The sequence below is a fragment of the Gasterosteus aculeatus genome, chromosome 2 (genome assembly GCF_964276395.1).
Source record: "Gasterosteus aculeatus chromosome 2, fGasAcu3.hap1.1, whole genome shotgun sequence".
Lineage (NCBI taxonomy): Eukaryota > Metazoa > Chordata > Actinopteri > Perciformes > Gasterosteidae > Gasterosteus > Gasterosteus aculeatus.
The window spans coordinates 3,316,271-3,337,208 of NC_135689.1; the positions used below are offsets into that span (position 1 = coordinate 3,316,271).

General features: G+C 46.9%; 4 protein-coding genes across 18 annotated transcripts in view; 2 read left to right on the forward strand and 2 right to left on the reverse strand.

Annotated features, from left to right (window-relative positions):
- The window catches only part of LOC120829429 (IQ motif and SEC7 domain-containing protein 1), a 59,915-nt gene extending 52,510 nt beyond the window's left edge, over positions 1-7,405 (forward strand). For 9 of the 12 annotated variants that reach the window (XM_078083312.1, XM_078083318.1, XM_078083326.1 and 6 more), the window contains 7 exons: positions 499-528; positions 1,237-1,362; positions 1,446-1,545; positions 1,659-1,820; positions 2,026-2,202; positions 3,691-3,740; positions 5,042-7,405. In XM_078083312.1, the coding sequence (XP_077939438.1) occupies positions 499-528; positions 1,237-1,362; positions 1,446-1,545; positions 1,659-1,820; positions 2,026-2,202; positions 3,691-3,740; positions 5,042-5,593 (1,197 nt within the window). In that variant the 3' untranslated portion in view covers positions 5,594-7,405. The remainder of the gene's footprint in view (positions 1-498; positions 529-1,236; positions 1,363-1,445; positions 1,546-1,658; positions 1,821-2,025; positions 2,203-3,690; positions 3,741-5,041) is intronic. The other 3 variants (XM_040193508.2, XM_078083353.1, XM_078083349.1) reach the window with 1 other exon arrangement.
- Positions 7,406-9,337: 1,932 nt separating this feature from the next.
- On the forward strand, positions 9,338-11,066 carry gp9 (glycoprotein IX platelet). Its single transcript, XM_040193511.2, has 2 exons — positions 9,338-9,584; positions 9,846-11,066. Exon 2 carries the CDS (start codon positions 9,847-9,849, stop codon positions 10,576-10,578), a length of 732 nt encoding a protein of 243 aa, XP_040049445.2. The 5' UTR covers positions 9,338-9,584; position 9,846; the 3' UTR covers positions 10,579-11,066.
- A 451-nt stretch (positions 11,067-11,517) lies between these two features.
- On the reverse strand, positions 11,518-16,277 carry LOC120829431 (haloacid dehalogenase-like hydrolase domain-containing 5). The gene is made up of 8 exons (XM_040193510.2): positions 15,626-16,277; positions 14,834-15,037; positions 14,633-14,745; positions 14,438-14,531; positions 14,302-14,335; positions 14,029-14,203; positions 13,727-13,915; positions 11,518-13,160 (listed from the first exon to the last, which is right to left on the reverse strand). Exons 1-8 carry the CDS (start codon positions 15,794-15,796, stop codon positions 12,764-12,766), a joined length of 1,377 nt encoding a protein of 458 aa, XP_040049444.2. The 5' UTR covers positions 15,797-16,277; the 3' UTR covers positions 11,518-12,763.
- Positions 16,278-16,552: 275 nt separating this feature from the next.
- Positions 16,553-20,508, reverse strand: cnbpa (CCHC-type zinc finger, nucleic acid binding protein a). 4 transcript variants are annotated; one of them, XM_040193512.2, is made up of 5 exons: positions 20,231-20,508; positions 18,352-18,484; positions 18,056-18,121; positions 17,655-17,853; positions 16,553-17,526 (listed from the first exon to the last, which is right to left on the reverse strand). In XM_040193512.2, the coding sequence occupies exons 2-5, from the start codon at positions 18,479-18,481 to the stop codon at positions 17,409-17,411; spliced, it is 513 nt and encodes a 170-aa protein (XP_040049446.1). In that variant the 5' UTR covers positions 18,482-18,484; positions 20,231-20,508; the 3' UTR covers positions 16,553-17,408. The 4 variants fall into 4 exon arrangements, with proteins under 4 accessions (XP_040049446.1, XP_040049448.1, XP_077939542.1 ...); XM_040193514.2 differs by having other exon boundaries at positions 16,553-17,481; positions 20,231-20,471; XM_078083416.1 differs by lacking the exon at positions 20,231-20,508 and adding an exon at positions 19,154-20,118.
- Between the last annotated feature and the right edge of the window lie 430 nt (positions 20,509-20,938).

The following is a 20,938-nucleotide window of genomic DNA, read 5'->3' on the forward strand; positions in this document are numbered from 1 at the left end:
GGCAGGGCAGCGGCACTTTGGCGTTATTCTGCAGACGATGACGTCTCTTTCACGTGTGAAGGTTAAAAGTGTGATTAACCGATGCAGCTGCGGGAGAGAGAGAGAGAGCGGTTCGTCTAGTGAGGAGGTCTTTTGTTTCAGTTCGGATCGCTTCCGCTCTGCCTGTAATAGCTGCATGTTTTTGAAAAACGATCCCTGGTCACCATTTAGCTGCAGAATCAAAAGCTCAGGAGGACACACCATATTTGAGTTCCTCTCGGTGATAACCAGATCCTCTATTGCTTCCCAGAGTGGGCTGGATGGGTTTTCACTCCAGCATCGTTACAGAGGTGCGACCATCTGCATGGTCACCTTTATAGTCTACAGGTGCACATTCCGCGAGGGCGAATCCTTAGATTGGCTCATTAATAAGCAGGACAGATTGAATTCTCACAGTCAATAGCGTTAATAATCCTTACATAACAGCTGCATGAAACCTCTTCTTTGCCCCCTCTTCAGATCGGATCGCTCCACCACGGCCTGGGATGTGTAAGTAGGATAAATACCCACAAATCACGCTATATTTGATTATTTTTCAGTGTTTCACAGTATGTGCACGGCTTCCCGTCTCTGATAGTTTCAGGGATCTGATTACCTTGAAGAGGCCCAAACTTTGGCCCCCCTGTAGCATCTCGTCTGTCATTGCGGCACCCTGGAGACACATTCCACGGACACAAATTGTTTGCACTGAGCTGCACCACCTACGTCACCCCTGGCTGCATGCCACATGACTCCCAGTCAAAGAATATACAACCATCCCCCATTTGCATGGTGGTAATTAGTCGTGACCTTTATGGGAGGAGCCGTGTGCTGGTTTACCCCTGCATTGTTTTGTAATACCCTAATGGTGATTAAACCGCACAATTGCCTTTTGTAAATACTTTCTCTCGTACGTGAGCCCTCCTTAAAGTTCAGATCAACAGTTTTAGAGGCAACGCCGTCATGCTTTTTAATATGCTACCAGCAAACATCAGTGGTGAAACAAACCTGACATCAGTATTGTCAGTAAATTATTTTGATCTGGTCTTAGAAACAACTTATTTTCCCGGATGTTCCTTCGTTCCGATATGCGCTGTGTACAGATATGATGATTTCATCTTGGTACCTGCCGTGACTCTTTGTTAAAGGAAAGACGAACCACCCGTCCAGGCCGTAGCGAGCTCTGAATGGTTGCCATCCGTGCTCCTTCCGATCTAGGTGCTGTCGCTGCCCCATCGCCGGCTGGTGTGTTACTGCCGTCTGTTTGAAGTGCCGGACCCCAACAAGCTCCAGAAGCTGGGCCTGCATCAGCGGGAGATCTTCCTGTTCAACGACCTCCTCGTGGTGAAAGCCCTCTCCTTTATTCTTCTCCTCTTGCATCCGTCTCTACACCAAACCATTCACTGATTCTCTCTGTATGATTCCAGGTGACCAAGATCTTCCAGAAAAAGAAGAACTCTGTGACGTACAGCTTCAGACAGTCCTTCTCTCTGTATGGGATGCAAGTCATAATGTTTGAAAATCAATGTAATTGGCTTTTTTCTTTCACTCTGATGCATCAACGGCCGAACTAATGGGCTTTTTTTTGTTTGAACTTGTTTTTTGATCTATGGCCTTTTGTGTAAATGTGTTTCCTGCAGATTACCCGAATGGAATCAGACTTACATCGGCCATACCAGGTGCGGACATCAAAGTCCTCATCAACTTTAACGCGCCCAACCCCCAGGACCGCAAGAAGTTCACAGACGACCTGCGAGAGTCCATCGCCGAGGTCCAGGAAATGGAAAAATACAGAATAGAGTGTGAGCCGCCCCCCCCCCTCTCGCTCCGTCTACCTCAGGCTGTGCAAAGCAGAAACAGGGCATGGTCTTCATTAGCTGCAGCACTTTACAAGGAAGCATGTTTACAGGGTTCACGGGGACAGGAGTGTGTTCTCCTTTTCCTTTTACGCGACGTTAAAAACCACCGAGCGCTCACCTCTGTCTCTCCTCCGGCTCCTTCCCGCAGCCGAGCTGGAGAAGCAGAAGGGGATGGTGAGGCCCAGCATGTCGCAGAGCTCCGGTCTGAAGAAGGAGGCCGGCAACGGCAACATGAACCGCGCCAGCCTGGACGACACGTACGCCATGGGCGAGGGCCTGAAGCGCAGCGCCCTCAGCAGCTCCCTGCGAGACCTCTCCGAAGCAGGTACGGCCAAAAGGCCTTTGTGTTCACCGGCCCGGCCCTTTAAACCCACTGCACACGAGGGGAGAGTTTGGTCTGGAGAGTCCATCCATGTTTAACCTCAGCGCATATGTCGTCTTTAGGGAGACTTGTGGTGCCCCTCAATGCAGACCCCGTTTGTGAAGAGCTTTGTGGTTTAGACATTCTGATTCACTCAGGGATGAATGAAATTGACGGGCAGTTCTTACCCCTGTTCATCTGGATGAGTTTACATCCCCCATCCCTGATTTTATCGTCACGTTTTCCTTTTCTTTTGTTCAAGCTCGCGCCTTTGCACACCCCGAGTTTGTGTTACTCAAAGACATTTTGTGATAATCTTTTTTTTTTTATTCAAAGACCATTTGCCATTTCCTCTCTCGTATATTTGTGCACCATTCTTAAGCAACGACAAGATCCAGAATGTAGCTCCGGTCTCGGCGTTGACCGTCATCTCACATCCACGAACGTCAGTGTTTAGCGCAGCCGCTGCCTCCGAAGCAGGAATGCATTTCATTCATTACAGATAACGGCTATGTGACGTTCGGGTGATTGACTTGATAACAAAATGAAATCCAGTCAGGGGTCTGCCTCCGTTGTTAGTACAACGCTCTCTGTTCTCATGATCTGTGCCTCAATGGGAAATCACAGGTCCGTCAGGGAGGGTGTGGATAGAAGTTCCTCCCGTCGCCTGTGGGGTCATTTGAGCTCGGTGTTTTCTTTCCTTTCTTGCCATACTCCCATTTCATGTGTATTTACTGTGTTATTTCCATACACATCAGGTATTTTCCTGTTTATGTGTGATTATTGGTCATGTATCATTGGCTGAGTGTGCCTAACAACGGCAAAAGTGCTCTGTTTTCGCCCCCCCGCCCTCCCCCCCCCAGACCTGTATATGCCTGTACATCCCATGTGCAACAACCACTGTATTGCTTTTGATGTGTCTGTTCCTCCGTGACCGTCACTGAGACTGGCTTCGCGCCTCACCACGCCCTTATTTAGAAAAACCTATAATCCCCGTGGCAACGCTGTCGCGTTTTATCCAGTCGAAAAAATGTGTTTTGGCGGGCTGCAATCTTTCGGTAAAACTAGACCCGCGGACGCGTCCTCGGGCCTCTCGCACACTCGACGGCCTCCGGAGTCCACGTTTGTCGACATTAACGCACAGCGTACGCTTTCAAAATTTGGCAGCAGCCCGAAGTGCGTTTAGGCTGAAAGTTGAACGCAGCTTTTGGCTCCCGGCTTGCATGAAGACGTGGCTTCTTCGCTCTACAGTCGGCCAGAGCGCCACCTGTCACCCCGCGACCCTCCCCCAGGCCTGAACGCGCCCCACCCCGCCGCCTATATCCGGACCTTACTCACAGTCACAATCCACTGCACTCCCCCCCCCCCCCCCCCTTCGGGAGCGGCGGGCGGCCCAGACGTCTGTAGGAGTGCTGTCGATCTCTAATCTGTGGTATTGCATGTCTCGGGCAGGCAAGCGGGGGCGTCGCAGCAGTGCAGGATCACTAGACAGCAATATGGAAGTAAGTTGGAAGCAGCTGGTATCCAAGCTACTCTCTATGTGATGATGTGCACTGTGAAAACACACCATTTATTTTTGGTCTTACACCTTCTTTGCTTCATAGACTCCGTCCATTTGTTTGGATCATTTATTTTTCCTCCTGGGATGCCTTATGACCTGCTTGCCTCAGTTAGTGTGCATGCATGGGTTGCCTGCCTCTGATCGTGCCCCCCCCCCCCTATTTTTTTTTTTTTTTTTGAAAGCCAGGGATCTCCTGTTCTGGTCATGTTATATGACCAATATACACCTTACCTTCAAGCAAGCATGACTCTACTAATCCCTCCTCTGATCCCTGCCCTTGTCGCCTGTCTCTGTCTTTCATTGAATCACATCCAAGCGCTTTTCATTGGGTTCTTCTTCTCTGGCAGGGTGGTAGCTCTGTGAGGCGCTAGGTTACTGAGCGTCTTACTTTTCCCCCTTAATCCACAACTTCTAAATAAAGCCGAGGGAGAAACGTAGCCTTCATAATCGGGGGTTTGCCGATGGGCTTCGCAGAGACTTCTAAAGACGTGGATTTCATTCATTCACCTCTCCCTCATTTCATGTGTCCATGAGTCCATGTGTTGGGTTGAAGTCTGGGACCCTGAAAATTTCATTCTGCTTTCAAAGACGTCATGCGGCCTTCCTCAAGTCTCACATGCAGCATGTGCCAAAGGAAAAAACTTTTTTTTCTTTTTTCGTTTAAGGAGAAGTCATATCTGTATAGTGAGCACTGTTGGATCCAGAAAAGGGAGGAAAGGTGACCGGGGCTTTTGCAAAGTCTGCACCCACGAGCTTAGTTCCTCCTGCCTTCTGACTTCTAGTTGAATGCCAACGTGTGGATGCTGAGTTGTTTTTGCCTGTCACATCCTCCTGCATGTGGGAACTATTACAACAAGTTGCATGTGTGACTCTTGGAGGGTTTGGCACACCGACTGGAATGAAGATGAAATGTTCCCCTGTCAATGCTATTTACGCTCCTGATGGTATCTGTGCAATCACACCGGTTACAGATTCGCTGTTTCAAGCCGTTTAGCTTCTTTACACCCGAGCTCCTTTGAAAAAAGGCTCCCTCCCTTATGACGCTGAGATGCTAGCGTTGCTGCTGCCTCCCATGAAAGCATTTTTAGTTTCTCATTTGCATGCCCCGTGACATTTTGCTACTTTGTTTATCTGAAATAAAGAAGTTCATCCCGGTGGTGCCGTGGTTCAGTCGGTGTCGTGCACTCGCTGACAAAGTTGCTGCTATCTTTTTTTTTTTAAATTTTTTTGTCCCGCCTGCAGGGGTCCATCATTAGCAGTCCACACACACGCCGGAGAGACGCCGCGCCACGCAACGCCGGCCCACGCGACGCCGCGCCCCACCGCGGCCATCCCGCCGTCCCCAACTCGGCCCCCACCTCCATCCTCGGGTCGCTCTTCGGCAGCAAGCGAGGCAAGCCGTCATCCCAGGGCCACTCCCCTTTCCCCGCCCCCGCCCAGCCCACCCTCATATCCCACAAGCCCCACCCGACCAACCTGCACCACACGGCGCAGGTGGCGCACACGGTGCAACTCCACGGCCACCACTCGCAGTACTGCCCCACGGCCCCGCAGAACCCGCCGCCCTACCACCACCACCACCACTACCACCCGCCCCCCCACGCGCAGTACCACCAGCACCCGGGCCACGCCCCCCACGCGCACCAACAGCCCCATTCGCAGGCCGGCCACTACAGCCAGCATTCCCACCACGCCCCGCACGCCCAGCACGCCGCGCACCACCACGGCCAGCAAGCGGGCTCGGCCCCCGGCGGACCCAAACCCAAACACAGTGGCATCAGCACCGTAGTGTGACGCTCCGAGCGCAGGGAGGAGGAAGCGAGGGGCGGGGACTTGCTCACACCAAAGGGACTGACAGCATGACTTTACGGCCTGTCCACTGTGTTTTACCGCCGCTGTGACGGGAGCCAATCACACGCGACCAATGTGCAGGATGGAAATCGGACTCGGTAGTTCCACCAGGGGGCCTTTACTAGTTTGCCTGATCACGGGCGTGGCCCCAATCGGGAGGCGCGGGGGGGGCGGGGGGTTCTCTACAAGAAGATGCTCTGTTTCCACCCACACACGCAACCACACACACACACACACACACATCGCCCGGCCGTGACGGCTTCAGAGCTGGCGCGTCCTCTCACCGATGCCGCCCCCTACCGCTTCGTCCCTACAGTAGCCCGTCTCACCTTCGCATAATCGAGACGAGAGACGAGGAAAACGGACGGGCGGTCGTACTTCCTCCAGCAGCAGTCGACTCGCTGGTTGGCGGACCCTTCATTCAGACCGTCACGTGAAGGCAATATTGCCGTAGAGCTCATGTGTAGTGAAGGACGCGATCAGTCGAACACCCCGAGTCGACCGTCTCAGTCATCGTAGTTCTAGCGCTGTATTTACTGTAGACGACAGCTGTATTTGTTGTCTCCTAGCTCTCATAAATAAATGTGCCAATTATTAATACATAATCTATTTAGTCAAAACTTCATGTACAGTATATTGTGCGTAAAGTCATTTGTAAGAATATACTTACAATTATTATCAGCAAAAATGAATCTTCTCAGTGTTATACTGACTGCGTGGTGACAGGATGTAGATCTGAAAGGAGTGAACTCCCGTTCGGTCCGGCCGATAATCTATTCTGGATTTTTTTTTTGCCTTTCGAAAGGAGCGTCTGGACGGCAGCTGTTGCATTCGGGGCCTCAAAGGGCCGCGGGCGGCGGCGTCGTCGTCGCCGCCGAGGCCCCGAAACAGACTTTTCCTGTCGACTCCCGCGGGTGATGAACTGGACCGGTTGGTTGCTTTCAATCTGGGTTTACTTCTCACACCGTGGCTGCTTAAACCGGAAAGAAGTCATGAAGGTTGAGGGCGAAAAGACATTTTAAATGCACTTTGAGGCTTCGGCGCGAATGTTTCGAATGAACCCACGGCACGCGTTGAACACGTCAAAGTCTGTTGCCTTGAAACGTGCGACAGCTGCTCTCTGGACTCTTTAAGTCAAAAACAGAAACACTTTTGAATTATTTTGCCTTCTTTAGTATATTTCTTTTATTCGCCAACAAGGTGAGTGAATAAAATTAAAATCCAGTATTTTTTTTCCCATCCCTTTTTCTATGATATGTGCAATATCTTTGTTCTGATTTTGTACATTAACAGCAAGCAAAGTGTCCCTCCAATTTGTGCATTTCCTTTTTTTGCGTCATGTTGCGTCAATATTTATTTATTTTTGTTTCTGACCCGTGTCTAAGTCCTTCTTGGTAAATTAATGTGTGGCTGTCCTCGTGGTCTCTTCGGAGACACCGACTTGGAGTTGAGTGGAATGTCCAGTAAGTGATTTTTTGCATGTAATGTTATAATGTGAGGCTATCCTCTGCACATTGTATAACAAATCAGTGTTACCATAGCAAGTTTAAGTGCAATCATGTTCTGAAGAATGCAGACTTGTACTATGAGTGGACGTCTGTTGTTGTCCAGGACGGGATTCAGGTGAAGAAATATATATCCTTTTTTCATTTAAGAATATATAAATACTTACTTACACAGTTTACGGTGGAAAGAGGAATGTGTGTATATATATTTTAATAAAAGGAAAATGCTTCTCTTTGGGCTGAACAAAAATATTTTGCTGGATAAGCACATATGAAAGAACACTTTCATTTTCTTCAGGAAATGCAGGTATGATCTACAAAATGCAAACTGAACAAAGGAACTGGGTATATATGTAAAGAAGAACTTTCTACATTCTACAAATAAGAGTCTATTCTAGTGTGTAAATTAGTGACAGTGAACTGTTTGTCCCAATATTCAGGTTGTAAATGTATTTTAACATTCACAAGGAAAACCATCGCCGTAAGTCAGGCTTATTCTCACACATTTCAAGGGAGTTACCGTGGAAACAACAGGTGAGACATATCACATATCGGAAATCAAAGATCAGTTGAATGTGTCTATTTTCTTTCTTTCTTTTTGGGTGTAATCTTTGGGTGATGTAAAACCCAGATTAACTTTTTGATGTGTGTTGTAGTGCTTCAAATGTCTGCAGTCCGTCTTTGTGAGAAAGAACCCCAACGATGCACTGCATGGATCATCATGTGTCCTATTCACTGTGAGCTGATGGCCGGGGGAGTCAAAAGAAATCAGCATATGCATTTTGGTTTTGATTCATTTTGAATTTCCTCTTGTTGCCCTACGTTAGGCTGGTAGTTATTGAAGCTCAGCATGCATTTCATCAACAAAGCCATCGTGTAAATGACAAACAGAGATCGGTTGCTGAGGGCTTTTCATGGTGTAAATATGGGATGTTGGCGTGCAGAGAGACAAACTGCTCGGAAGGTCGGTTTATCTTCATGAAGCCCTGAAGGGACCAAGAGAGAGACCAACGGCTTAAAGCAGCTGTACATAATGTGTATATGATCAGAACTATATTCTGATACCTGCAGTTGATCTATGAACATATCGATTGTCTGAAATCTGCCGTAGGAATAAAAAAACAGACTGTTAGAAAGTTCGCTGCCATTTACATCTAGCTCTTTTTTTTTCATACATGCACCCCCTCCCCACCCCCCCCCCCCCCCCGTAAACACACGCAGACAGAACTACACACTTCCTGCTGCAAGCTGTTCAGTCTGGAGTTGGACACATTTTAAAAAGAGGAAAATACAAGAACGGCCTCGTTTATATGTGCATTCTGTTTGTACAGTGAGTAGTGAGTCAGTAAGAACCCAGTTATTGTAAAACTTCCAACTGTGACGATGTTGAGAACGCAAAATAAACAAATATATGACTTATGGTAAGCATGTTGTTGTTTTTCCTCTACAGATTATATAAAGTACCAAAAATAAAATCTCTCATCGAGTCTGCTGTCAGTGTGAAACAAATGGGAGATAAATGTTTCCTCCTCTTGGGAATAATGGATTTTACATTAGTGCCTTATCTTTATTCTCCCATATCTTCCACTTGCAGGCTCCAGCATTACTTTCCGTTACTCAGTGCTGCAGCATTTCCACCAGAGGGCATGCATTGAAGAGCTATAAAACTCAAATCCGTGCCATTACACCATCCATGGGTGAAAAGTAGTACCTGCCTCGCAGTTCCTCGTAGAAACAGACAGAAAGAAAATGATGTTTATAGTCTCAGCTCTCAGATTTAAAGCGCTTCTCTGAAGCTGTGGAAGTGCGGCATGTTTTTTCTCCGTTGTTTGTCCAGTCTGCTTTGCAGCTCAGGATGTCTGTGCACCCCACACAGGCGGAGGCCGAGTCCTTTTGCTGCATCTAGTTCCTTTTCTCCTCCCCCCCCCCTTTACAGCCTGTTCAAATAAAGCTGGAAATAACCCCAAAACTATTCTAAAAAACGCTTGCTCTTTAGCCTAAAGACAATTCAGTAGTTCAAAGCTTTCAACGTATACATTTCAATCCAGATAGAAGTGTACATGCTCCCAGCTGTATGTTGCAGTTGCCCCCGTTCCCTGTGCAGTATGCGTGTTATAATAAATAGTCTAGGAGGGTATCTGACTGTCACTAATAGATAAGCTCCTATCTCCTCTGAGCAGATGGATTCGAAGTCGAGTGCAGCAGAACAGAGGCGCGTTAGTGGTGCGTTGCTCACGCTGACGTGGCTCCGCGAGCGAGATTATTCAACAACGCGTGGCTTACAAAGTGGGGATACCCCGAGACGGAGGCAATGTTGGAATACTCTTAATCTACAAAGCAATATTGGACGTGACGGTGAACGTATAATTAAATGTTAAGGATGACTGGCACCACAGGAAGTAACTTCCGAGCTGGATTGACTTCAAAAGGTTTGTATTCTATATTTTTAAAGGTTTGCTTTATTCATCATAAGGATCCACAGAAATGTTACCTATCTTTCAGCTCATGGGTGTATTTAGCATGACAGATCAAGATTGTATATCATTCTTGTTCTAATCCACGTTCAAAGACACTGTCTGCTTTTGGAAATATCCAATGTAACTTGCTGAGTGCTGCCCTGTCAGCACCCTCCTGTTCCAGTTTGTTGTGTAAACAGGAAGTGACATTAAAAGGAATGACCTTTCCCTCAGGATGCCCTGCGGTTTAAGCTTAGCCGTCTTCCTCGTCTGGTCCGCGTTCCACCAACACACCGCCGGTCAACCCTGCCTGTGCTCAGGCCTCCGGCCTGCAGGTCTGCAGGTCAACTGCAGCTCTTTAAACCTCGCTGACCTCCCTCACCTGCCGCCGGACACCACGGAGCTCCACGTGCGGGACAACCGGCTCACGTCGGTGTCTCCGGGCCTCTTCGACCGACTGGTGGTCCTGAAGAAGGTCTCGCTGTCTGGGAATCCGTTCCACTGCGACTGCGGGATCCAATACCTGAGGAACTGGCTGCTGAAGAACAAGGCCCTCGTCACCACGGAGCCCACCTGCGCCAGTCCGGGCTCCGTGGCCCGGAGGGCCGTCGCCGACCTCGGCGACGGCCACTTCGCCTCCTGTGCGCTGGCGGGCTGCGCTGGCGGGACGTACAGCACTGTGGTGGGGGGGATGGTGTGCTGCCTGGTTGTTCTGCTCCTGTGGAGCTTGAGACTAGCCAAGAGAACTACGTTCACGCTGGAGATACACGAGAGACATTCGGGGTTCGAGGCCGACTCCCTGCGCTCGCTGAAGCCCAGGCACCGGAGGAGGCTGCGCACGGAGCACACAGAGGTCACCATGGAGTCTGCAGAGGGCTTAGAAGAGCAGCTTGTCCACGTGGAGTTACTGCCACAAGTGCTGGACGCGTTGCACAAGAAGCACAATATAAAGATAAAGGCAAACTAAGCGACCTGCTGCAGTGGAATTACAACAACACTACAGGTGGAAAAGTACATCAAGTAATAAAGTTCATCGGCTAAAGTCATGTTAGCTTATGTTAGCTTATGATAATCTGTGAAATGTAATTCATTTAGGAAGAACATACAGATACATTGACATTAGAAAATATAAGAGGCTATGCAAGGTGTTGGTACGATATCCAAACAATATTATTTAACTGGACTGGCTAAAAACTCAATTCAAGACATTTTAAAATCCTCACAAAGTTGAAGTGGCTGTTTTGACATTTAATATTCATACTGATACATTAATGTAATTTAATTGGACAAAAAGAATTAAAATATCCAGATTAAAAAAATGTTCCTATTGAATATTCTCATTCAAAGGTTTTTTGATCCAGAATTTCCATTCTGTAGGAAGTAGGAATTTTACTTTAATTATTGTTATAGTTATGCAAAACATTAAACAAAACTTCAGTAAAACCAAAAATCAACTAATAACGTATTCCCCTCATATTTAAGGGGCATTTGTTTAACTTTAAATGACACAGGTAACATATGTCGTATGACCATATCAAACATACAATAATATGTCGATATTTTTACATTTTGTAAAATATTGTTTTGAGAACCGGAAGTCATTCACGCGTCAGTCCAATTTCTTATTTCCGAGCAAAGCAGCTCCTACCGGCTGTTACGCGAAGACCGCGTGACGTCACGCGTAGAGTCGGCGCATGCGCAGTGTAACCGGGGGTTGTGTAGCTGGAGGGAGACAGCCACACTGCAGACATGTGCTAGAAATAAAGGGATTGTGTCCTAAATTATGATATAATCACTCTTCTAGAAATGTCCCACCATGCCATGCCTTCATAATATGTAATAGTAGTGAGTCTTATGTGAAAAAGAAATCTGTACTAGTGTATATATAACAAATATCTTAACATGGTATGCCTTGAAAATATAGTTTTTATTTAACTAAATTGCTTTGACAGTTTTAGCAATGAAACCATGGCAACGGTATACACAAGGATGTGATGGCAGCTAGTTGCTACGATTATGCACGTAGTCTCAATCGTCCACTTGTTTGCAACCGCCTTTCTTGAAATGTGCAAAAGCTTCAAAAATCATGATATGGGTATTTAGTGGCCTCTTTATATCATAGAACAATATGAAACAATTCACTTCTGCCTGCGTTATGCATAAAACCTCCACAAAAAACATTGACTTTAATTCAGTGGGGAACCAGAAGGGCTCAATAATAATTTCCAGGGTTTAGGAGTATTTGCTGCAGCACTACATTTCTCTGCCTCCGCCTACACTGTGCCGACAAAAATACTACCAGAAAAAGGCTCTATTAGAGAATCCTTCGCTGATCAGGCCTGGATAGTTTTTCCTTAAAAAATAAAAACACACAGTTTGCATGTTTAAACCGTTCCTTTTTTTTCTGACATTAGTTACTTACAATGAGAAAATCACCACCAATGATGAAAGTATGCATCGATAGGTTTTTGATTGCCATTACACTTGTTTAGAAAATAAAAATAAAAACGTCTACATATATTTTAATTCTGCAATTCAAATCTAAAAGCTTAAAAATGAATTTCTACATCGCGATGAACAAGTTATGGCAAGAAGATATGGTAACATTTAACAAAGTGAGATCTGTGCAGATATTCATGGCTCTCACAACAGACGGATAGAACTAACTACTAGAGGGCGACGGGCTTTCTGCACATCAAACTCTTCTTTTCACAGCACGCATTACTTTGATGCATTACTCTCATAGTCATGCATAGATTTTCCGGGATAAATGGGTTAACAAAAGTTGCAATAATAAAAAGTCACGTTGAGAATATGCTTCTTAAAAACACTGTTGACCCGCGACCCGACCCCGGATAAGCGGTTGAAGATGGATGGATGGATGGATGGAAAACACTGTTAAATTCTTGTAATAAATATATGATGGTTTTAGGATTAGAAATGATCAAAAAGATTACTATTGTCTAAAAAAAATACTTAGTTGGGTCAAATAAGGCAGTTCCTTAAATCACAAAAACGGTTGATGGTAACGGTTACATGACTCATCCTCCCATAATTTGTAACAACAACGTCCACAGTGTTTGGCCCCCCCACAGGTGTACGCATTAATCCCCCCCCCCCCACCTGCTCTTTAGGAACCTGCCGGCTCGCCTCTACTGAGGCCCGAACTTCTCCTGCTCAAAGATGCGCTGGACGGCCTCGGCCACATCCTGCACGATGTGGTCCGGCTCCACCAGCGCCGGGTCAAACCGGAAGTCCCGGTGCCCGTGGAACACGGTCTCTTTGATGCAGTGGCTGGCGTCGGGCGGCACCTCCACGTTGGGGTTGTAGACGCCCGTGCAGACCAGGACCGACTTGCAGGAGGTGGCGGAGGGCAGCGCCAGCTCGCTCTCCCACAGATTGTCGCCCTCCTCCTCCCGGGGCACCGCGGCGCCGGAGCCCGCGCCGGACGCCATCTGGGCCACGGCTTTGGGGTTCTTCCTGGCGACCCTCTCCTCCAGGTAGCGGTTGTATAGATTGGCGCCGTAGATGTCGGTCATGAGGTTGTCCCTTGAAGAGAGCGGAAGGGGGGGTTAATCGAGCAAAAGCCGCGGAGGAAGAGCACAGGTGGAAATAATGAAGGGAGCGATGGCTGGATTCCAGTGCAACAAGGTATTTGAGGTTTGCTTTGGACCACTTATTGAAACGCAAGGAAGAGCTGAGTGCTAATAAACGGCAAACAACTACTTATTTGGAGCTCGGGGAAGGTGGGGGATGAGTAACACCTGTGCTTTTCATACGCAACGCAGTGACCACTGTGAAAAAACAGGCAATCAGCAAAAAAACAAGCAGAGCAGCAATCGTGGGAACAGGCTGCTGCTCTGAGAGGAAGATGTGATACGTTCCCTACAGACCAGTTGTTTTCATATATCTTCTTTTTCACCAAATAATTGCGGAACTGCTAAATAGTGATAAGAAATGGGAACAAATAAAAGTCTGTCACGGTTTCCTCAACGCGAACCTCTTTTCGTTACTTGCATGCATCTTCATCAGACTGCGTCACAGGTTGCTGCTCGATCTGATTTCTCCCGTAGTTCATTCCACATACTTGTACACATACAAACGCGGCGTCTCACCCGATAGCATAAAGGGAAGTGACGGGAAGCTCCCATTGCCTCTGCAGGGCCTGGCTTCTGATGAGGTACTCTGCGAAATGGTAGGTCAGCTCGCTGGGTTTCCCCATCAGCGCCTCGTACTTCAGGTCTTGACCCGTTATCTTCTTGTAGATGTTCTCCAGGCACACGAGGAAGGTCCCATGGCCGAACCTGAACCAGACGAGGATACATTTTTTTTTTTAGGGTTGGCAGCGACAAGAGCCTCCGGTCGCTAATGTTACCAACAAAAAGAAAGCCCTCCTGTCGGAGCCGTCCGTGGTTACCGGGGAGAGTGCGCCTCGGCCATCCACATGAGGTCCATGTTGCAGGCCAGCAGGGGGATGTGAGGCGTCTTCCGGGTCTGGTGAACACTGCTGAGGTTTCCGTTGGTCAACAAAATGTCGACGATGAGCTGCAGGTTGGTCTCCCATCGGATCGGCTCCCCGAACAGGATCACGGCTGCGTGTGTGGATACGAAGGAGATCAAACGTCTGCCCGTCTAATCATCTGAACAAAGCGACGCCACCCGAGAGGTGCTAAGAGGTTCACGTTCTCACCTTCGACCTTAGGAAGGTTGCCCACAGGACTGGACTGCAAGGAAAGGAAGAGCCACTAAACACGTGCCGCTCTGCATGACCAAGGAACAGTGGGACTTTTATGCATCAGTGACTGTAACGCAGTTCAATATCTCACCGGCAGTTTGGGCCTCCTGTTGTGATCCACCATGTCCATCAACGGGAACGACTCCCTCAGCATGTCAACACTGACGACGTTGTTAAAGCCCACGCTGAGGACGAGAGGGTCAAGGACAAAACGCGGAGTGCTGTGATCGCCTCGTTGGGGGCGAACCCGAAACAGACAACAGAACAACGCAAGATTCCGGGATACTTTTTTGCAATTTCCAGGACGGGCCCCTGTCCTGACACCAGCACACACTTGTCGTGGAACTTCTTGAACATCCTCAGGGGACTGTGGGACAGGATGACTTGATCTTGTGTAATCTGGAAACAGTGTTAGGAGGTTAAGAGCAGAGGGGACAGCGGAGACAATGTGAACCCTTCCCCCCGATAAACACACACACACACTCACAGGTACTCCAAGAATGTGAGCGAGCTGGTCTGCTTTAGTTTGTCTCAGGCAGTTCCCCGCGTTTGTGACAAAAACCACCGGCACCACAAACCGTCCCTGAGAGTCGACCAGCTTCTCGAAGGCCTTCTTCGCCGCAGGGATCGGCTGCTTCCCCCGGACGAGCACGCCGTCGATGTCGAACAGCAGCCCGAAGCGAGGCTGCGGCTACAGGGGATAAATGAAACCTCATAGAAGTCTGTGGACATCGCCTCAACACGCCGCAGTGACTTTCTAATACCATCGAAGTGACGCCAGAGTGAAATAATATGGGGCTTTAATTATTTTTTGGCGACATACAGACACAAGAAATAGCGAGAATCTTATTGTGACACAGCCAGATTTAAATATGTATAATTTATATATTTATAAATATATATGCATGTATAACGTTGAATACGATGGAATATAATCTGAAATGTATCCAACAGATATGTAAAAGGCCTCGATGTTTTTGCACTTACTGGGGCAGAAAAACAATGTATCTGCGATTGTTTTTCTCGGGGGTGGGGTGATTGGGGGGGTGGGAGGGGGATCACAGTAGGCTACATCAGCTCTTGCCCCTGATGTCAGATACCCTGACGTATGCAAAGTTGCATGCAACACTGTATGCAACGTCACGTTGATACACAGTAACAAAAAGCTGTTTTTTTTTTTTTAAAAGGGGAAGAAAAAAAAGATCAAGCAGCAGCTACAAAGTATCGCCTCGTCAACAACGCGTCGTTAGAGGCGCAGCAGCAACAGCGCGAACCGTACCTTGCTGTTAGACCGAGTTCCGCAAAACCCGCACCGAGAACCGACAGCCCCAGCTTTGCGTCTGGCTTGACGGTTACTCAGGGTGCACAAGTCCCGGTAAAGCGGCAGGAGTCCCCTCATCTCCTCTATCACCGGTTTAAACAAAGAAAAAAAAAAGAGAGAACCGAACATGTACGTATTAAAATCGGGCCGGCACGAAGCGGGAGCCGGCTCGGTCCGGCCGCGCTGGCAGTTGCTGATCAGCTTGTTGGGTTTTTTTTTTCCTCCTCTTCTTCTCGCCTAAAATTTGACTGGGCGAGAAAGCGATGACGACACCCGAGGAGTGGGCGGGGCTTCTGCTGCATTTCTGCCGGAAGGACGCGCGGGGCTACATCTGCAGTGCAACCCCCGCTGCCATTTTAGAGACCGAGGTGGAGCGTGAGTGTTTTTCTTCTTCTCCCCTTAACACGCACGAGCTTCCCGATGGACCGACAGAAGCGCACGAGCGCCACTCTGATTCTTATCGCCGCTCTTCAACAACACCCGTATTCCGCACTCATGACGTAGTCATGCAGCGGGAAGTGCAACGCGAACGCGCGTTAACTCTCCATTTTGCTCCGCGCACTCAACTTGAGGACTGAGTAGCTCGTGCACGGTGTCACGTGCTGCCCTCGCGAGCCCCAGGGTGGCAAAAAAAAAAAAAAAGATGCTGCAGAGAACCAAGAGTAGAAAAATAAGCACCACCAGTCCTTCCTGTCCAACAGGCTGGAAACAGCAGTGATTGTGACAGATGCACGGGGCTGACACTCTGCTGCAGATGTTTTAGCAACAACGTTATTGACTCTTCTGCAGCTCATTGTCACATCATTATTAGTGGTAGGCAAGACTTCATTAAGATTGGCGAATGGACAAATATGTGGAGAAGAAATTGAATCACACGACAAGTCCTCCCCGTGCTCCTCCAGCTTTATTGATAGTTTAAAATTACATTTCTATTTTCTAGGACTTCAGTTGCACTTTCCTTCCGACTTAAAAACTGAGTACAAGCAAATGGTATTTATACAGTAGTCTAAGTGATATTGTACAAAAATAACATTTTGATTTCTGTGAAAACATTTCTTTCCCAAATAACTCCTAATTCTGCTGTTCTGACAACTGCGCTTGATGTTAAATTTTACCAAGGTAAAAGAAAAAATCCAAAGCCATTTTGAAAAGGAAAAGTCTACCTTGGACTACCAAGTGATCATTAAGTTGTAAACAGATTCTATAAAAGAACGTATTTCTTTTAACAACTCCAATTTTTATTTATATCTTAGCAATATAACATGTAGTTTGTTATCGCCCACTTAACTGCTTGTAGGGCTGAAATGCATCATGTTATGAACGGTTTCCATGTCATACTCTCTTGGCCAACTCATATGCCACTAAAACAAACCAAAATAACCATACATGGAAGTTCTGTTTCCATTTACTCCCTTCTCTCATTTTACTGAGGCTCACTTCCACAAGCTCAGAGGTCCTATATATTCCCATGTTTAGTCCCATTCATCTCTGGTCACCAGTGGCTTGGAAAGGGGGGTTCTTTAACGAAGCATTATACATAACACCGCTACCAAACTAAAACATTTTTGTATTGAATGCAGAAAGATATTTTTTTCACCCCTTTCATTGTATTACATGTCGAGAGGCTCACTGGCCCGGGACTAGCCTCCGTTAGCCAACCTTTGGCCAGTGAAGAGGATTCAGAGAAAATAATACAACCAACCATCAATCTGAAAAAAGGAGGGGCAACAGAGGGCACTGATTATGCGCTGCCTTCATTGGTGCAATCTTTCGCCAGGTGGCCCGCATTTCCGCAGTTGTAGCAGTTAGTCTCGCTGGTTTTAGCGCAATGCAGAGCAACGTGGCCGATGTCGCCACACCTAGGCATGACAAGAGTAAAGCGTAAATGGTTAGCTTACGTGCATGTGACTGCAACAAAATATAAACAGTGCCGCAATGATTCAATTCTGTAACGACACAAGACGAGGATTTTAAAGTCAGCTCTCACCTGTAACATTTCACCTTGTCACAGACTTTCTGGATGTGACCAGTTCCACCACAGGTGTAGCACTTCTGGTTGTGTGCATGGTCACAGTCGCGGGCCATGTGCCCGGCTTTGCTGCAGATGTAGCAGAGCTGCTCCCTCTCCTTTTTGGGCTCCTTGCAATCCCGGGAAATATGGCCACTCCTGTGGCAGTTGTAGCACGCTGTTCAGGGAAAGAACATAGAAAAATGAATTACTGTCACAAGAAAAAGTTATTTGTAAACACATAGTAAATCTTAGATACTATACTGTGGTGTACCATTGAAATAAAAATGTAATTACTTCTGTAACTGCGGTGTAAGAAAACACCGCTTCACATCAACTAACTAGAACTCAAATGGAAGAATTAGAACTGCAATGCACACCATCCTCAGTTTGGTCACAGTCCCTGGCCATGTGTCCTTGGTCTCCACACCGATAACAGAAGAGCTCTGTAACAGACGGATTGGAAAATGCAAAGATGAAAGGCAGGGTTACAGTCTATGGCTTCCAGGTGTTTATTCACACAAGAAACACGTTGCAATGACAATGTTGTACTACGACATCTGCAACCTCACGACAGTGAATAAAAAACGTTAAATGTGGTTAAAAAATTTTAGCGCCAGGTTATCGTGGTTATCATCCTATGCTGGGTGCCCAAAGTAGAAGATTGTATCCTTACCTCGTCCTCTACCCTTGCCGCGTCCTCCACCACCACCACCACGTTGACCACTGGAACCATTAGGGCAATGCTTGGCCCAGTGCCCTGAGCGGCCACATTGATAGCACTCACTGCTGCTGCTCATGTCCATTTCCTAAACAAAAACATGAAACATCAGTTATCAAAAGAAAAAGCTATAGGCTCTATTAAAACCACACAGTATTTACAGGCATAACACAGAAAAGCATGTTAATCATTTTATGCAAACGCAGGGAAAGACTTGAGAATACAAGCGCTAGTTTGTATATTTTTACATTTTGGCTCAAAAGGGTTTAGAAAACAGGCCTCCAACAATTAAGCTTCTTAGTATGCCATTACAATCTAAAAGCACACACAATACTCTGGTCACTAATACATACTTACACAACGTGCTTGAGCTCTACAACACATTTAGCCACTTGTCAAAGGTGGTGTGAGACCATGTTGATCAATGAGTCTTAAGTTGTAACCAATGCAGCTGTTAAGGCTGGGTCAAAACTATAATTGGAAAGTTGATGCCAGCTTTTCACCAGGATGCCCCGTGTACTTGAGCTGCCACCTCACAAATGACCAAATCATGTGCATAATTTCATAGGGTTGGGTTCTTTCTTTTATACTACTATGCTTTTAATATTGATCCATGACTGACCGCTACCATGACTAATGTTACCACGGGGATCTAATCTATGATAATATATATTTAAAAAAAAAAAGGTGTTTATTTTTTAGCTGTGGTTTCTACATGTGGCCATGAGACTACAACTAAACTACCCGGCTAACTTACACGATTGCCTCAATGGAATCATGTTGAGATCGGCCAAACTCCTGTTTGCTGACGGTGCTAAAGACATCAAGTCGGGAAGAATGTGAGTTAATGAGTAACAAACTACTACTACTACTACTATGAATGAGACTCCAGAAAACGAGGTGATTGGATATAGATTTTACAGCTACGAGAAGCCTGCAAAGGCGAACTTGTTGCTCACACGTTAGTGGTCGCGCAAGCGTTCGCTGGGCCTCAACTTTTGGTTTACATAATACCCTTAAAAAATGAAAGGAAATAAATAATGCATCGGCCATGGCGACCAAAGACGTCGCTACCCGGTGCTTAACGTCAGTTTGGTTTACATATTATGCGATCATTTGAGTGTGGACGGTGGTACAAACCAGCCACTTAATGAGTTACCGGAGAAATGGGCATGAAAGCATGCCGTGGGTTGCGCGCTACACTGGGAAGCTAGCTCCAGCCCCCATCACATTGTCATGATAAACATCGGATAAAAGCGCAGCCGTACAGAGAAAAGAGTAAGAATCCCTCGACTGGCTAAAAGGATAAACTGCGGGGAATACAGTCCACGTAAGTAAAATAAGACCGTTGAAACGCCAAAAGGCTGAAGCTGCGCTAACGTCGGCCTAGTCACGTTGAATTCCCTGCGTGCTCGCGAGACAGAAGGAGGTGGTGCTGCTGCTAGCTAGCTAGCACATGTTAGCATACCGCCTCACGACCAGAGAAAGAACGGTTCAGTCGACGGCCGGGCGTCATTCTGCGGCAAAGAACGCGCGGGATCGGCAGTTTCCACGACTACGGTTCGCCGCAAAACTGTTTTTGACGGCTATCCGACTGAATACGTCATTAAAAACATGTTTTCCCGCGCGGCGCAGACAGCTAAGACGTTGGGACGAGCTAACGGCTAGCAGGCCGGACTGGAACCCCGCTGCACCGTTATCAGACCGTTATTCCACAAAGGAAAATCAAATAGTTTGCAATTTCGGCTTTTATCACTATTAACACCGTGTCCTTGAGTCCACGCACATAACACATCTGTCGATAGATCAATTTTTGTGCCGTTTTATTGCTTACCTCGCTGGCTACCTTAGCTCTGTCAGTGTTTACGCCTCCTTCTTTGCGCTACATGCGGTGTGAACAGGAGTTCCTGAATTGTCATTCACGGTAACCTGTAGAAAAACCCGGACATTCATTGGTCGCAGGCCCTGCTAGCAACCAATCAGGCACCAGGATGTGTGGACACCGCCTCTATGAATCAGCCAATCACGTGCACGGAAGAGTCCTTTTCCTTAAATCGACTGGTCTTATTTTTCTCATTTCTTGAAATCATATGGGCATGTTATGTGTTAATACTGCACGTGCAAATGAAAATGTTCAGCGATACTAACACATATCACATATCTAAGGACAATAAGATGGATACAGTAGATATAATGGAGACAATTGATTAAACAAATTTAGATATACGTGGATTTAGGGAATCTGGTGCGCTACAGTTGTACGGTGTTCACTAACCCTGTACATCGTGCTTTCCCAATAAATCTATGGTAATATTTAATTTAATTACAGTGGTATGTGCCACAAACAGCTTTATCTACAGAGCTACAGCTCTAAGCAAGTAGTTAAATTTAAATGTCTGTATCTGGTCCTAAATAAATACTTTCACTGTGGTCGTTCAAATCTACACGGCAGATTAAAATGTTTTTCTGACTTTGAAGTAACGAGCAAAAGCACCATTTTTTTTACAATGATTAACAAAAGACAAGGCCCCACATCCCTAGT